The sequence below is a fragment of the Canis lupus genome, chromosome 12, assembly GCF_003254725.2.
Source record: "Canis lupus dingo isolate Sandy chromosome 12, ASM325472v2, whole genome shotgun sequence".
Lineage (NCBI taxonomy): Eukaryota > Metazoa > Chordata > Mammalia > Carnivora > Canidae > Canis > Canis lupus.
The window spans coordinates 70347116-70365716 of NC_064254.1; the positions used below are offsets into that span (position 1 = coordinate 70347116).

The following is an 18601-nucleotide window of genomic DNA, read 5'->3' on the forward strand; positions in this document are numbered from 1 at the left end:
TTACATAAACCAAAATGGCTTTTCTAAGTATTTAAAGAATATGCAAAAATTTCAAGGAATTTTTAGTCTAAGATTTTTTAATCAAATACCTTTCATACAATGATATATACAACTCAGATACAATTGGCTATTTTAACAAGTGTCCCTGACAGAAAAGCAAATTATACCATTAAGATTAAAAATATGAACAGAACTTTATGCAGATATCCATGGATAATCTTAGCTAAGATTATAAAATTACTACCTATTACATGAGGAACACTTCAACAAATTTCTACGTGTAGAAACTTGAACAGAAAAGTAAACCGAATATAAAAACAAAATATTTTCTTTGCATAAATGTGATTATTTAATAATCAATTATAAGCTAGTTACCAGTATTATGGATATATCAAAAATTCAGGCATACAGATCAATCTTTAAAGAAAAAAACTCTTCGATTACAGAAAAAAATCATGCTTACTAAAGAGTATTTGGTATAATCAAGTACACAAAAAAAGCTATCTGAAACTCCATCATCCAAAGATAGTACATTTCCATTAAGTATTCTTTAACTGCTGCACTATGAAACTCATAACCCAATTTCTATTGCTGCTATTGAAAAAACACAGTCTTCTTAGATAAAAACCACTTCGGTATTTTTAAAGACAAAGTAAACAGAAAGTTACTTTATAGACCTCTGAGTAAAAAAAAGTTGGCTAAACAAAACCACTTTTCCTTCTTCTCAAAACCTGATAAAAAGGACTATAAAGCAATTTTTTTTAAAGGCTAAAACTAAAACCTATAAAAAATGAAGAATGGCAGAAACACAACAGTAACAACATAAATGAAGATAGGAAGGAGATGGACAAGAGGTAACGGACTTCAAAAGACCTGAGAAACCTAAATTGAAGCTGGCAGTAGAGAAAACTTAGAATCTAAGATCTAGGATTACAGGGATCCCTGGGTGGCGCAGCGGTTTGGCGCCTGCCTTTGGCCCAGGGCGCGATCCCGGAGATCCGGGATCGAATCCCACATCGGGCTCCCGGTGCATGGAGCCTGCTTCTCCCTCTGCCTGTGTCTCTGCCTCTCTCTCTCTCTCTCTCTGTGACTATCATAAATAAATAAAAAAATTAAAAAAAAAAAAGATCTAGGATTACAAATACCCTTATGCTTTGTACAACTGAAATTCTAACAATTGAAATGTAGATTATTGTAAAACACTACAGTATAGGATTTATGAATGCTATTACTTTTAAGCATGAAAGCATTAAAGCATTTTCAAAGAGCCAGGACATGAAAACGGACAGTTAGTACCCATTGTGTACATTAGGAAGATCATGTCCATTTTGAGACCAAGAGGTGGTTATCAACACATTAAGTTGAACGATAGAAAACTGCTATTTGACTGCCATTGATCTACCAAGAAAAGGGGGAATCAAGTTTGTACTGGTTCAACCTAAGAGAGGCAGAACAGATTATACCATAATTCTAATGCTAACTGGGTACAGAAGCAATCCTAACATTAAGTAAAAGAATTAAATATCTGGGTTTAGTTATGTAATTCCATTTAAGCCAAGAGTCATTTTTAAAAAGTTACAGCTGAGAATTCTTCACATCTTACGAGGTAATTAAGAATAGCCATTTGTTAACTCAAAGTTCAAAAGGAAAACAACTATAAAACCATATACAACATTCATCATTACTGACTCTCATATAACAAATTTTAAGAACTTATTAAATAAAATTCAGGATTTTTCCTCCTACCCTAGAAGTTCCCTCCATGATGGTGATCTTTCACTTTGGTCTGGACTCCTAGTACACGTTAATTCCAACACTTGATCAAATATAAATTTTGGGTGCTGCACTCCTAATCCCCCACACATCTTTTCTCAGAAAGCTACTTGAGAATGTGCTCTACCAAAATTAAGATGAAGACAGAGGAAAAAGTAATGCGGGAGGGAAGGCAGGCACACAGAAGGGAAGCAAAGAGCTCCTTGTTCTACCAAGCCTATAGGGAGGGGATACTCATCCAACAGTAACAGGTCAGAAGGCTATTCTTCAAGAAGGTCAACATAATGGAATACTTGATGCACCTGAACTTCTGAAGCTACTTAGTTTAATAATGAGTAAAGAGAAAGCTAAGTAATGAAAAAAATCAGGCAAGAAAGGTCATACAATAAAGAAAAATGTGTTAAGCTGAACATGCTTTAATGTTGATGACACTAAACACTAAATGCCACAACCACAATCAGATTTAAACTGTAAAAATTAAGATACTGGAAGAGTGTGTGCATGTGTTGGAGACAAAGTGGTGAAAAAGACCTGAATCCCTCCCTCTTCTTCCATGATGGGAAGTGAATAAACAAAGCTGAAATTGAAAGTAACAAAGTTTAGGGATCCCTGGGTGGCGCAGCGGTTTGGCGCCTGCCTTTGGCCCAGGGCGCGATCCTGGAGACCCGGGATCGAGTCCCACATCGGGCGCCCTGCATGGAGCCTGCTTCTCCCTCTGCCTGTGTCTCTGCCTCTCTCTCTCTGTGATTATCATGAATAAATAAATTAAAAAAAAAAAAAAAAAGAAAGTTTGGGGCACCTGGCTGGCTCAGCTGGATGAGCATGCAACTTTTAAAGATTTTATTTATTTTAGACAGAGATAGAGACGTCAGCAGCAGGAGGAGCAGGGGGAGACTAAGAGAGAGAATCTCAAGCAGAGTCCCTCACAAAGGGCTCAACCTCATGACCTGAGCTGAAATCAACGGTCAGACGTTCAACATCCTGAGCCACTCAGGAGCCTTGAGGAGCGTGAGACTCTTGATCTTGGGGTTTTGAGTTAAAGCTCCATGTTGGGTACAGAGATTGCTTAAAAATAAAATCTTAGAAAGAAAGAGAGGAAGGAGGGGAAGGAAGGAAGGAAGAAGAGAGTCTGCGTGTTATTTGGAAAAAGATTGACAATGGCTGCCTTGGTTGGGACTTCAAGCAGCTTTATAAAACTATTCATGTATGAATGTACCGACATAAAGACCACCTAATTTACTGAAACAAGACTATAGTTATGAAAATCAATTCCAAATGCATACATACATTCAACAACAACAACAACAAAACAAAACATAGGGTTCTGGGTTAATACAATAGGCAAAAAATTAAAATAACAACTTTTATGAGAAGTTCTTGGAAAGAAAAAAAAAATTTTCCTGGGACTATCACCCAGGAAATAGCTTACCTTTGACTGTCAGATTGAAGCAACCAAGCCTATCACCAGACAGTGAGTCTGCACCACACTGTAGCACCACAGCACTGGGTTGATACATCTCCATCACTTTTGAGATAATCTATGTACAAAATAACAAATGTTACCACCTTCTCTAAAAATCTTTTAAAATTCCATTTTCATTTTGAAAAGAATAATACTTACAGGCTTAAATATTTGCCCATAGGATTCATCATCTATACCATCTCTCATTGGAAAATTGACAGCATAGTATTTGCCTTTTCCTGCACCAATATCCTAAAATGCATGAATAAACAGCTCTTAGTGCGTTTCATAGTAAACATGTTTGCGTGTTAATATTTTTTTACAGGATTAAAAAACTAGGTAACAATATCAAATTCTGAATTCATCTGTTAGGTTAAGAAAGGAAATAATAGGGACCCCTGGGTGGCTCAACTGTTGAGCATCTGCCTTCGGCTCAGGGGTGATCCTGGGGTACCAGGATCAAGTCCCACACAGGCTCCCTGCAGAGAGCCTGCTTCTCCCTCTGCCTGTGTCTCTAAATAAATAAAAATAAAATAAAAATAAATAAATAAATTAAATAAAAAAATAAAAATAAAATAAATAAAAAAATCTTTAAAAAAGATTAAAAAAAGGAAATAATACAGAGTAAGTCTATATTTCAATATTAATGGATTGCTTTATTAAGCTGGAAAGAATCAATTCCAATTAATTTGTAATGGTTATTTTGGGGAAAAAGAAACTTAACAATTAAAGGCAGTATTCTATTTGACCAAGAAATTAATCATGAACAGAATATTTAAGACATTATGGAAAACAGATACCCTGAGCCAAAGAACTGTGCAGGACAATTGTCTCTATAATGCAGAATCCTCCTTTGAAGCTCACTTCATGGTATAAGTTTATTTATGATGAAAGAAAAGTTCCAACTGTCCTCAAGTTTTGACAAATGCAGACTGAAGCACCAAAATCTGCTCTATAATTGGGCTTGAAATAAAGTCTTATTTCTACTTGTTGAATAAATACCACTCTTGATATTAATATTCCCCAAAGTAAGAGAAACTGAGAGCTGGGTCCAGCAACATATACACACACACGCATTTACCCTAACACTGCATGTACTATGCATATACATTATGGACGTGCAGATGCGTGTAAATCTACCTATATGCGCTCACACACACACAGAATTCCTAGAAGAAATGGTACAATACAAAAACTGCTACAAAGTAAGTTCTTTTTCTAAAAAAACATATTTTATTTATTTATTTGAGATAGAGCAAGAGAGAATGTACTGGGTGGGGGAGGAGGAGTAGGAGAGAAAGAAAGAGAAGCAGGCTTCCCGCAGAGCAGGGAGCCCGACACGGGGCTTGACCCTAGGACCCCAGGATCATGACCTGAGCCTAAGGCAGAAGCTTAACCAACTAGGCCACTCAGGTGCCCCCAAACAGTTCTTTAACTGCAACACGAAAGGACTGGTGGTGGCTGATTCTTACATTCTTAAATTAAGTCTCAATATATGTGAATCTTTAGGATTACTAATGCTTTTTTACAAGTCTCCCCTTCTCTCTCATATAATGATTGAGTTTGATTCATTTTTAAAAAGCATAGTTTAGGGACGCCTGGGTGGCTCAGCGGCTGAGCCTCTGCCTTCAGCTCAGGACATGACCTCGGGGTCCTGGGATTGAGTCCCACGTCGGGCTCCCTGCATGGAGCCTGCTTCTCCCTCTGCCTGGGTCTCTGCCTCTCTCTGTGTCTCTCATGAATAAATAAATAAAATCTTAAAAAAAAAAAAGCATAGTTTATCCTTCAACATTAGAGTTATGATCCAAATTCCAATGAAGAAAAAGTAAGTGGAATTACATATCTCCCGCAACAATTTTTCTTGAAGAAACCTAAAATGTTTAACTAAATACAAACCATTTAGATGTTGATAAACTAAAGCACCGTGAATCCGTAAAATTCTGCACTTTAAAAAACTAAACTCCTGGGACATACTTTGACAGTAAGATTTCAGAATACAGAAAGTTGGTCAGCACTTCTCACTCTAACCAAAACCTGGCGCCTCAGCTGCTCCCTTGTTGCACCAAGCTTTCTCCCTTCCATTTCTTATTCCTCAACTGCTGCTTTACCATATCTTTTTCTTCTACTTAAAGACTCCCAATCTAATCGATACAAGCAATGTTAACAATGATCTAAGCTCAGAGTAGCTTTCTTTTCTAATTTAGAATGAACCGGAAGGTAGAAAAGGGAATGTTTATTAACATCCAGAGATACACACAAGTTTTATGAAATTCCAAATAGAACTCCATGCATAATAGTTTTGATTTCCTTATAAAATTTTAGGGACACCTTTATAATAACTAAAGAGAAAATATGCTGACATTTCCCATAGTAAGTACAAAATCTTTAGTGAATAAAAGAAATATTGAAAGTCATTCTATAATCTTTAAAAGATACCCGCTCTCCAATATGTTCCAACAACTTTAAACAATAAGAACACTGTCAGAAATTAAAACAGAGGCCATGTTTTGCCATTTTTGATTATACTTAAAAGACTTAGTTTAAGCTTAAAACTGCGAAGGTTTTTGCTGAATTTCTACCGGGTGCAACGGCTACAGACAAAGGAATTCTACTGGTTAGGGTAGTGAGTGGTTCTCAAAGTTTAGTGCGCAGAATCAGTTCCCGAGGCCTGACAGGATGTCCCCAGGAGATGCCGATTCCGCTTGCCTAAGGCTCATACTCTAAGAATCACTGGTATGTAAGTTAGGGCCAAGCGGAGAAACGCACTGACGGAGCTAGCAGGCATGGAACTGAATATACAAATTTGCAATTTTAGAAGCCACATAATTTAAACTTCAACAAATTAAACGACTGACCTTCTACTCATTTTAAGATTTCACCATCATGACTGTTACTGAAAGAGCACCATCTTGTGGTCAAATAAAGAAAGCACATATTTGAAAAATAAGGCTACTCTTCAAAATATTAGTTGCTAAAATAAGCTGTAATACATACCACAGATCTGAAAAATAACCTTAATTAGAAAACTCTGAACTAATATTGAATGCCACGATAAGAGAAATTTCCTATACAATCCAGGATGAATTTAAAAAGTCATTTAAATCTTTGAATAAATTTTCAACATGCAGGTAGGTTGGGTCAAGAAAAGCCAGTGAAGCAAAACTACCGGAGGAACTTTGTACAAACAAGATGTGACCAGTGGTTTTATACTCATAAAATAAAAGAGCACTAAATGGGGGGGGGGGGGGAAGATTAAAGTAAGACCTATTAAAGCAAGACTAATCATAAAAGGGGGGGGGGTAAATACAAGAACCTAAAATAAAATAGACTTAGTTCTATTTTCATCCACCAATCTTTACAATCAACAGCAATGCTGGCTACTGTGAAGTAGGTTTTGAAGATCCAAATAAACATCAAGAAAACTGCTTCTGTGCTTCAAGGATGTTCAAAAATAATTATTCGACCAAAGAAAATGGCTGAGCAAAAGTCCTCTCAGTTCTCACTAAATTTTTGCCTATAGTCAACAAAAGTGAATTCTAGCAAATGTTATATAGCATATAAAATGACTCAATTCTGCATATAAATTTTAAATGACTCTAGAACAGTATTAGTTTAGATATAGGATTATTATCTTCTTCAGTTCTAATATTTATATCATATTTATTCAGATAGAAATTCAGTCTTACCCTCAAGTCTCCTGTTCCAGGAAAGTACTCCCCATATTTATGGAATGATACAGTCATTACACGATCTGTTGTGTAAAAAGCTTCTTCAACACCATCACCATGATGGATATCAATATCAATATATAACACTCTCTGATGATACCTGAAAATAAAGCATCGGTTAAGTTTTTTTTAAAAGGTTTTAAATGAGAACCAGGTTCTTCTGAAATGGGTTCAGAAATATTTTCGAGCTCTTCCATTTCAGAATGTTGAATCCTTTCTCTTAATTTCCAGCCTAAGAGACCATTCAAACATCTAAAGTTACAAGACTGAGCCTCCGATCTTCAAATCCTCTCTTTAGCCCCAATCTAGGTAAGAAAAATGTACTTACTCTCTGTGAAATCTGTCCAGTTCTATATGTTCTAGAAACATACTACCAGTTCCTATAATATTAACAACTGAAGATTATACTGCACTTACAGGATGGATGATTACTTTAAAACGTCTAATAAATTTTCAGTATTATAAAACAGTGGTTGGCAATCTACAGTTCATAGCCCAAATCTGACCAATGGAGTCTTTTTGTAAACCTTGAGATTAAAACAGTTTTTACATTTTTAAATCACTGAAAAATAAAATTAGAAGAATATTTCGTATGTGACAATTTAGGGAAATTCAAATTCCAATGTCCATAAATAACGTGTTACTAAAACACAGCCATGCTTATTTGATTATAAATGATCTATGGCTTCTTTTGTGCTTGCAACTGCAAGTAGTAGTTGTGACAGAAACCATCTGGTACTCTCGTCCCTTCACGGTGCTGCCTGGAGCACTAAACACTGCAGCGGTGCAGTTACAACTCAAATACATTTTAAGGCCATGTAGATCACCATACCGTGACATCCCATTACCAATACATACCCATATCAAAACAAAAGGAAATGAATTCTGAATTTCATCCTTCTATGGCATAATAATGGAGTATTATTTTGTTATTGAATAAAATGGCAGAGCATTGCATGTTTATTATAGAAGGATACCACCACTATGCTAAAAGAAAATAAACAAACTGATATCAGACTAAGGACCCTGATAATATCCTCAACTCACAGGAAAGCACCATTCAGTAAAGAAAAAGAAAAAAGCACGGGCCACCTGAGTGGCTCAGTGGTTGGGTGTCTGCCTTGGGCTCACGGTGTCACCCCGGGGTCCCGGGATCGAGTCCCACACTGGGGTCCCCGCAGGGAGCCTGCTTCTCCCTCTCCCTATGTCTCTGCCCCTCTCATGAATAAATAAAATCTTTTTAAAGCAGAATGTCTCATTATAGATTTTCTTCACAAAAATAAGAGGTGTTAGCCAAGTAAATTTCTGAGTGGTTCATAAGTGGCTTATCAACAGCCAATTAAATCATGATAGATCACGTCAGTTAAAGAAATATGTCTAGAGGGATCCCTGGGTGGCGCAGCGGTTTGGCGCCTGCCTTTGGCTCAGGGCGCGATCCTGGAGACCCGGGATCGAATCCCACATCGGGCTCCCTGCATGGAGCCTGCTTTTCCCTCTGCCTGTGTCGCTGCCCCTCTCTCTCTCTCTCTCTCTGAGATTATCATGAATAAATAAATAAAATCTTAAAAAAAAAAAAGAAATATGTCTAGACAAATTAGGTTAAGCTTGTTTAAGGGTCTACGCAGTCAAGAACCACTGCTCAGAGACGGAGACACAGGAACCACACCAACAGTTGGTTGAATTAAAAACCAAGCAAATAGGGGATCCCTGGGTGGCTCAGCAGTTTAGCGCCTGCCTTGGGTACAGGGCGTGATCCTGGAGACCGGGGATCAAGACCCGCATCGGGCTCTCTGCATGGAGCCTGCTTCTCCCTCTGCCTGTGAATCTGTCTATCATGAATAAATAAATAAAACCTTAAAAAAAAAAAAAACAAGCAAATAATTTCAAGTGGTTTTCCTTGGCTCTCAAGGAGTTAACTGAAACATTTTAGCTGTTTATCTGAGGCGGTAATACCAAATTTTACACTAAGAAATTAGCCTCAAAAAAAAAAAAAAGAAATTAGCCTCAATAAACAATATGCATGGAATAACTACAGGCAAGAATATTTTTTGATACTGACAAAAAACTCCTTCACTACAATCTGAAGTGGAATCTATTAAGACATGTTACAACTGATAATGGTTAAAAAAAAAGAGAAACACCTTTGTAAATTTCCAAATTCTAATGTTCCTCTATAGATCTCTCCTTCAAACTGCAGTCGGGGATCACTGTAAATCTAACTCCTTTAGTAATTTAGAGATAATTATACCCATTAGTAAAGAACAAAGCCCCATTCCATGTGGAAGCTAGGCAATTAGCTAGATTCATCAATAAACAAATTTCCTTTAACACAAGTTTCAAATTTCTGCCTTCAAAAGTTAAAACTTAGAAAATGTTAGAGCATAAACTTCCAGAGTCATGTCATCTTTCATTAGGTGAAACTGTAACTCAAATCTAAAACACTGAACGACTCTTAGGTTTTTTTAAAAGGGTATATTTAATATGAGTTTTATAGACATGTATGTGCATTTCTCATGCTTATTAATTCAAGGAATGGGAAAATGCTCTGTATTTCTACATTGGTTTGTAACGAATCCATAGAAAACTCAGCACTGAACTATTTTTCACCCACCATTTCCTTGATATTTTTTAAGTCATAGATTTATATCATTTTAATTAAAACTTTTCCATAAGGAAAATATCAACATAAATTAACTTACTTTAGTAATTCAAGGATGGCAAGTACAATATCATTAACATAACAGAATCCTGATGCTTCTGATTTCTTAGCATGATGTAATCCTCCAGCCCAGTTAACAGCCATATCAGTTTGTTGTCGGTTTAACTTCACAGCACCAGCTAAAAAAAATACAGGGTAGACTTCAAAAGTGTTTAAAATAAAAAAATTAATATAACAAGACAAAAGCCCTATAGCAAAGAGTATGCCACGTATAAGTAAGAGTTTAAAATTACAAAAAGGATCATTGTCTAGGACACTAACAACAGTTTCTCCTTAGGTAAGTATTATCCTATAGCGGTGATCTGATTAAATAAGAGTATATATGGAAAGTGGTAGCCAGAAGAGAGGTAGAGGAGAGAAATCTCTAAGTGAAAATACAAAAGTAAGGAACCTAAAAAAAGTTCAAGTCATTACGATCATAAAACATGGGGTTTATTTTTAAAGAAAGAAATCATTACTTTATTTCGTTTTTAAAAAGTGAGCTCTGTGCCCAACATGAGACTTGAATTCACGACTCCCAAATTGAGGCATAAGCTCTACCACTGAGCCAGCCAGGTGCCCCAAAGATGGGGATTTCTAAAGACAACTGTACTAAAAACATACAGATCACTTTTTAGTATCAAAATCCATCATCACTAAAACGCTTTGCTTTAAACAGGTAAACCAGGAAGATTAATACCAAGTTTAAATCAATCTTTAGATCTGAATCAGGACACTTACCAACTGAGCCACCCGTTGAGAGCTGGCAAAACTCAAAGAGTCCATCAAACACTGGACAGTCTTCTCCAACATTAACTGTGAAAGACGGATTTCAGTTACAATCCATTCTACGAATTAATGAAGTTTTTTCTTACAAAAACTATTCCTTACAAATATTTTTATATGATGTAATCACGGATCACACATCACAGTATAAATCTAAAGTTTGCTATTTAAAAATATAATTAATCATTTTATCCAAGGTAATTTCAAGGGTTATATGTAAAACATCACCACCAAATCCTACCAGGATAATTTGTAGAAAATCTCAGCTCTATTATCAGAAGATCAATAGCCACCAAAATATAAAAGGTATTTGAATTATTTAAATTAAAACACGCACTTAAATATTAGGCATTTCTCCTAAAACATACAACAAATTAATCAAGGTTCTAAAAAACTTAAAAAACTTTAATTCCTTTATGATTTACTTTTTCTAAAACTCCTTAAATGCACAGAACATCCATAACTTTGAAATATATTTTAGTGAGTACTAAAAAGACAAAGCAGCTGGCTGCCTACCCAATCTTAAAGGATGGTAAGAATTAACTAGGTTCGGAGCAGCCAAGACATAGAAGGAAGGGGTAAAGCACAAGGAAACAACACGGGTACATGACACATTGCAATATATTTAGTTCCTCAGTACTGACAGGATTAAAGGGACATATTATTTATGTACATGACCCATTCGCAGCCTCTTCCCACCCCAATTATAACCTCTTCAAAAATAAGGGTAATTATTTTACATAGCTTTGTATACCTTTAGTTTATTAGCATGATAATGAACAGCTTTTAGTTTCTTACTATTTAAATATAATCATAATCTTAATATAATTCAGTATTATGTATTAAATCAATCCTGTTAATTCATTTGCCCTATCTACACAGGACTTTTAATCTAAGCCTGAACCTGTATCCAAAAAAAAGGTATAAAAAATATGTTCTACATGCATTATAGCATTTTATTGAGTAAATGAAATAATCTAAGGTAGAAATGGGTACAAAGTTCTATGAATGTATAACTTATCAAGCCACTACACCTAATTTAGTATCTGAAATTGTTCTTCTCAAAAAAAATCACTGAAGTGATTTTAAAATCATTGTTATTTAAACATTTTACAGCAAATATTGCTTTTTTTTAAAAGATTTTATTTATTTATTCATGAGAGAACAGAACTGCTGATGAGAATGAACTTCAGTATCATGCTTTAAAAAAAAAAACTGTTTCAATCATTTTAAGACATTTCTCATTCCACTTTCAAGCCAGGCAACCGCTAATAACAAAACACGTATCTATAAAAGAGAGTATCACGTAGAAGAAAATCAAAATCAAAATCACGTAGAAGAAGCTTCACTAACAAATGGAACAGATTATGTATTAACAATCCAGATTAACTAAAACACACAAAGAGAGGTAAGAGATCCGTACATACACCAAGCTAAGGCCAATCCAAGTAGACTTTTTTTTTTTTTAAAAAGGCAGGGAAGTAAGGTCTCCCCACCAATACCCATCATCCCCAAGGTAACATGGGACCAAAACAAAGACTAGAGGAACATCCAGACAGCTCTTGGGCCGTCTGGCAGATGGATATCTTAATTATCCTTATTCCCAAGAGCTCAGGCTTCGGGTAGATTTTGTTTTGGGTTTTACGATTTTCTTTCCTTCTTTCTGGGAGAGAAAGTGCTCAGGTCCGCGTGAGGGCGCACCCACAAGCAGGGGGAGAGAGGGACCTGACTGTGCTAGGTGCGGAGGCCGACGCAAGCCTCGAGCTCAGCATCAGTGAGTCAACTGAGCTACCCAGGCGCCTGGTTTTTTTTGTTGTTTTTTTTAAAGCAGTTTTAGTATTTTTAATTTTTACATTGACTTTTCAAACCAGTAATTAACTAAGGAAGTATCTTCCTCAGGCGGAACACCTACATGTGGATATTCTAATGATATGCTTCTAGAAAATACTCACTGATCCTTAGTAAGATTAACATAGACTTTTAACATAGAAACGTACATCTCTGCATCTGCTTACTATACTCAGACATGTTATCTGGTCTTATTGAACGTAGAAATTTGATGTACTCATCACTGTGGTATTTTGTCATTTCTTCAGCAGTGGCTTTGTGGGGCCTCTGTGAAGAAAAACAAATGTCAGAATGGTGGAGCCACAACTGGTTACATCAGAGTCATCAAACACCACGTACACAATTTCCCCTAACAATCCTCTCAGAAGAACTAGCTCTGCCAGAAAATAAATTCCAAAGTGAATCCAAATTTATACGTGTATTTCTTAGAAATGAGTAATCAATTCCAAAGCTAATTCCTACTCCTTTAAAGCCATTAGACAGGTCTGACCCCAATTATACATTCCTTTTATTGCAGTGGAAATGGGTCAATGCTTATAAAGTTGAATCTGTTCAGGAACTCTCACTTTCCATCATAAACCGTCTGCTCTGTATCAAGTGAGACTGAGACTCAAGCTCAATTTTAAGTCTTTGTTCACAATCTCTTCCTTTCCTTTGCCTATCCTAATTATCCTTATTCCCAAGAGCTCAATTTCATTTTTAACACACTTTTCCCAGGAGGCTTCCAGAAAGTATATAATCCAACCCCTCCTTTCCTGTAAATATTTGTTATCTGAAAAAAGTAACTCATATATACTCAATACTAGTAACTGTTTCAAGTCTTTCTTTTCTCCCCAAACAGGCAAGAACTGTGTCTTGCATTTGTTTACATATACTTCCACATTAGTGCAAAAGCACTTAAGGTAGGTGTATCCTAAATGTTAGCTGTACTGTACACATCCACTAATACACTGCTCCATATGTCAGTAAGTATTTGTAGAATTTCCTACATAATTCTTCTGTAATAGTCAACTCTTCAGCAGCACAGCCAAGTAAACCACTATTGCAACAAAGATATTTAGTTTGCTAAACTGAGTTGTTGGCCAAAATGTGAAAAGGTGGGATATGAGAAACTTTTGAAAAATGGTCGAGTAAGAGGGTTAAAAACCATTCCCACACTGTTTTCTCTGAAGATTAAAACAAAAAGAGTTTGTTTTCTTCCAGAGTTTGTTTTCATCTGCTAAACGCCATTTAAGGGGATTAATAATTTCAAAGTAGATTAAAAAAAAAAAAAAACAACACTGAATATTTACCAAAAGGTATACTTACGTATATTTCCATTTTTCTATATAAGCCATAATTTAGCAGCAAGTTATGGGTCATGCGGATTCTATGAGGTTTCATGGGATGACCCTGTCCATAATAGTAATTTCCAATATCACCTAAAATAGAAAAAAGACAACTGAATAGAGAATCTTTACAGTCTAAATTTATGTGTGTTCATCATCACAAGGCACTTACCACCTAATCAAGATTTAAAACTTGAAATGATCTCAGATCTTTCAATTTTCAAACTGTACTAGAAAGCCAAGATACTGGGTTACGTTAACTGTGGTAACTTCATTAATACACGTTTATTAGAGATTAAAAGCAAGCAAGCTTTTCAGATTTTCAGTTTGCCAAAATTTATTTAGGATTAGCCCTAATAAAATACTTATAACAGTAGTTTTAGTTACTTAAATTTGAAAATTAATTTTTTGTATTTATGGACAAATTCAGACGCCTAAAGCAAATTCTGAGTTTCATTGTTATTTAAACATTTTACAGCAAATATTGCTTTTTTTTTAAAAGATTTTATTTATTTATTCATGAGAGAGAGAGAGAGAGAGGCAGAGACACAGGCAGAGGGAGAAGCAGGCTCCACGCAGGAAGCCTGACGTGGGTCGCGATCCGGGGTCTCCAGGATCACACCCTGGGTTGAAGGCAGGCGCTAAACCGCTGAGCCACCTGGGCTGCCCGCAAATATTGCTTCTTGATATTTACTGGCATCCCAGAAATATTTTACAGTTGGCATTACGGGAGTTAAAATGTTCTACATATCCATATTACAGTCTATAAATTTTTGCTAAATAAAATTTAGGTCCTAAATAAAGTTTTGCTCTAATAAGACATACTTGTGACATTTTTTTTAAGATAGTAAGAATATTTTTGTCTCCTTCTTCATGATTAAAAGTCGTTAAGTGCCAGCCTATCTGTCACATCTTATGTACCAATGTATTAATACTCATGCATTAAGATTTAATTCAAAATGAACAGACATAACACCAAAACCACAAATTTTCATCTATTGAATTTCAATGAAATCAATACTTTTGGGTACAGATCCAGTGTTTTTATAATAAACAAAGGTTACCTTGGGGTTAAGGAAACCCCTAAAAACATACTATTTTTAAAATGTAACAAGCACCTTTTGCAACAGCTTGTATTAAATTAGAAGTCACTTTTAGTATTAATTCTAGTCTTTAAATAAGTAAGTCCGAAATTTTATTAGGACAGTCAAGTTGATTTTAATGGCTCAAAGTCAGTCATTTCAACACAAGTTTATATAAAAGCTAGAGCTAAAGAACGCTATTTCCTTACCTTCATGATAAAAAAAAAAAAAAATCTTTCAAAATCCTGCCTAAATACACACTTTTTTTGTTTAATAAAAACTGAGAACTCAGAAACTTGTGTTTCTCATCTCACTCTTCCATATATTTGATCATGGTTCAGGATGCACATTCCTGCTTTCTTACAGGCTTATTTTATAACTTACCTATTTCTAAATGCCACCATTGCTTGATTTTGTTGGTATACCACTAATTTACCTAATTCTTCACTTCCAACACCAACTGTTCTGAAAACAATATATACACAGCCATTTAAAGTGAAGTCACCTTTCTTAAAACAAGAGCCAACAGGACTAAGACAATATACATAAGTAGGTAAGCAGGGCTAAAGGGATGTGCAACATTCCTCGCACTTACCACAATTCAGAGTCTATGCATGAAACAAACTCCCTTTATAAGGGTCTGCTGTAAAGCTAGCTTGTCTCTACGTGGCTGGCACTACACAGAGGTCCTTGAAAGCAGCCTGGTCTCAAATTCTTAAGGTACAGAAAGTCCACTAGAATTACAAGTTACTGCAAGGAAGGTATTTCTAATCATCACTACCAGAAGAGATCAAGAGAGTAAGAATAAAAAAATTAGTCTTCAAAGAACTTCCAAATGCCTCTAAGATTTACTAATACAAAATGTCTCTAACACCTATCACATTTTAAGATCAAATATGCTAGTTATAGACATACTTAGAATCCAATGGAAAGTCACCAATAATCTAAAAACAGGAAGGATACCAATAACCTACAGAAGGGAGACTACCGTTACATTTCTCAGCAAGTCTGTTTAAAAAAAAAAAATGAAAAAAAAATAAAATAAAAAATAAAAAAAAATGATAGCAGTAATTAACATTTTTCTGAGTGCTCACTAGGAGGTACTACTCTAAGCACTTCACATATATGTTAATCTTCTCAATTAACCCCATGATGTAGGTATTATTACTATTATTCCTATAGTGAAGAAAGGTGAAATGCAGCTAAGTAAGGTAATATCGCCAAAGTAAGCTAGCTAGCAAGCCAGAGGAGCTAGATTCAAACACGTGCCGAGCAACGCAGACAATCTTTAGCAGCAGCTACTAGGAGAGCAATGGCACTACAGTCACTAACAAGAAATGGTAGGGGAAAGCCTGGCAAGAAAATGATATATTATGGAATACAAATATTTAAATAAAGGCTTAGAGTCTTTGTTAATTTACAGAAAATGAATATAAGAAACTACTTATCCAATTAATCAAAGTTAAAAAAAAAAAAAAACAATTGGCTTCTGGATTTTTGTAAGATTATATATAACTTTCAACAAGTTTCTCTGCTTACAATTTAGGGGCCCCAGTCCTTTCATAAGTATGTGCACTACCTAAATGACATATGTCTACAGGGGAGCTAAGCCAAAGATAAGTGCTATTTTGTTTATCAAAAATTCCTCCAAAATGTAAGGTTATAAAAAAAAAAAAAAAATCTCCCAATGCTCTCTGGCTTAATCCTATTATATCTCAAAATTCTCTACAAGATTGCTTTGTAGCCATCCAATTCTTATTAAACATAAAATGTCTTTTCTTAGTTTCAAGAACCTACAAATTCCATTCATGATTTAAGCGGTTAGGAACATAATGGGCATTTTAAATGTTATCTTGATTTTCAACCAAATACACAAAAATGCATTACCAATGAAGCAAACATCCAGAAAAACTAGCATAAGGTGGTTCCTTGAATGCAACAAACTTTGTCACTATGAAGAAATAACCATAAAGAATTAGTTATTTGTAAAATTTGAGAAAATTGCTTATTCTTCAAAAGAAGCTATCAGAATGAAATGGCTACTAAGGTCCACACTCTTATCCAAAGTACCTGGGGGACTAGGTGCATTTTAGGTTTTTTTTTTTTTTTCAGGTTTTATAAATGTAGCATGTTACATCTGCTATATATTATGTGATACCCTGCGGTCTGTCTGCACACCATTCTATAATCAAACATTAATATTTTTTGCAGCGGGGATCCCTGGGTGGCTCAGTGGTTGAATGCCTGCCTTTGGCCCAGGGCGTGATCCTGGAGTCCCAGGATTGAGTCCCGCATTGGGCTCCCTGCATGGAGCCTGCTTCTCCTCCTCCCTCTGCCTGTGTCTCTGCCTCTCTCTCTCTGTGTCTCTCACGAATAAATAAAAACTTAAAAAAAAAAAAACATAAAAAAATTTTTTGCAGCAAAATGTGTGAATATTCACAGTAAGGAGAATAAAGATCATAAATATTAATTCAGATAAGCTTGATTCCAAAGGAGTTGCAGATTTTTCTTCCCGTTTTCAGAACATTTTGAATTTTAAGATTGTAAAATATGCCTTTATTCTTTTTTTAAAAAATTTTTATTTATTTATGATAGTCACACACACACAGAGAGAGAGAGAGGGAGACAGAGACACAGGCAGAGGGAGAAGCAGGCTCCATGCACCGGGAGCCCGACGTGGGATTCGATCCCGGGTCTCCAGGATCGCGCCCTGGGCCAAAGGCAGGCACCAAACCACTGCGCCACCCAGGGATCCCGCCTTTATTCCTAAAGATAAGTGGACTACAAAAATTATCCAGAAAAAAAAAAAAAAGAAAAAAGAAAAAGCTACAGTATTATTTTCATCTTCCACACACTATTTGGTCCACTACTAGCTAAACACTCTCCCACAGGGTTCCATATACCACTCCCCTGGATTTTATTTCTACCCCTTAGCCTCTGTACACAACAACCTTTACACATCAGCGGTTTCCCACGTTCGTTCATTCACTTAACAGATCAAGAGACTACTGTGAGCCGCGCACTATTCTAGGTGCCTGGGTAAGTCAGTGAACAGGAGTGCTGCCCTAAAAATCCCCATCTCTCAGGAATAAGTCACCTAATTATTTAATCTGCAAACTGAGGGGTCATCCTTTATTCTTTAACAACACCAACCAGTTCCAGCTCCATTTCTAACCCAACAAGTTCTATTTGTTGTACTCCCCAAACCGCTCTTAAATGTGACCATTTCCGTCAGCCACAACCATTATATTTTATATGGACCAATATGCATTCAATTCTTGCTTTCAATCTTCTATTCATCACTCTTCACCATCCTTTCTCCACCTGAGTTCTATTTAAAAATCTTGCAGTGGTTTTTCCACTCCCTCAATCAAGTTCAAATATCTTCCTACAAAGTTTCTGTGGCCTGGCCCTTTACTACCTAGCCTGGCATCCCACTGTTCCCCCCCCCCCCCCCCCCCCCCCCCCCCCGTGTCTATCTTTTTGCTTAGTGGGCCAAATCCTAACCCCGTGACCTTTGCAGTTTGCAATATCTTACAGGAAAACTCTTTTAAGGCTGACCCATTCTCTTCCTTCAGGTCTTCCCTGACTGGAGTACCCTACAAAGGTCTCAAATCTTACTATCTAGCATAGAGATTTTTATTTCCTTCTTAGGACTTAAATAATCTTTTGTCTACCTGGCACACAGTAGGGGCTTTAAGCCCATTTGATATTTCTAAACCGAAAGTTGATTTCATAAACAAGTATAAACTGCTATTGAAACAGAGAAATGAGACTTCTTAACCAGTACAAAGATCCTTATACTGTAACTTTTAAATCTGAGCTCATCCATGTTTCAATGCTATTATCATTCCCTAAGAGATTACCAGTTCCAATTGTTTCCTTAAACATTTGTC

General features: G+C 36.0%; 1 protein-coding gene across 2 annotated transcripts in view; it reads right to left on the reverse strand.

Moving 5' to 3' along the window:
* Positions 1-18601, reverse strand: part of HDAC2 (histone deacetylase 2) — a 28464-nt gene that overhangs the window by 5217 nt on the left and 4646 nt on the right. For both annotated transcript variants that reach the window (XM_025444512.3, XM_025444511.3), the window contains exons 2-8: positions 13604-13716; positions 12445-12562; positions 10403-10477; positions 9663-9801; positions 6922-7063; positions 3395-3487; positions 3203-3311 (exon numbers count right to left, since the gene is read on the reverse strand). In XM_025444512.3, the coding sequence (XP_025300297.1) occupies positions 3203-3311; positions 3395-3487; positions 6922-7063; positions 9663-9801; positions 10403-10477; positions 12445-12562; positions 13604-13716 (789 nt within the window). The remainder of the gene's footprint in view (positions 1-3202; positions 3312-3394; positions 3488-6921; positions 7064-9662; positions 9802-10402; positions 10478-12444; positions 12563-13603; positions 13717-18601) is intronic.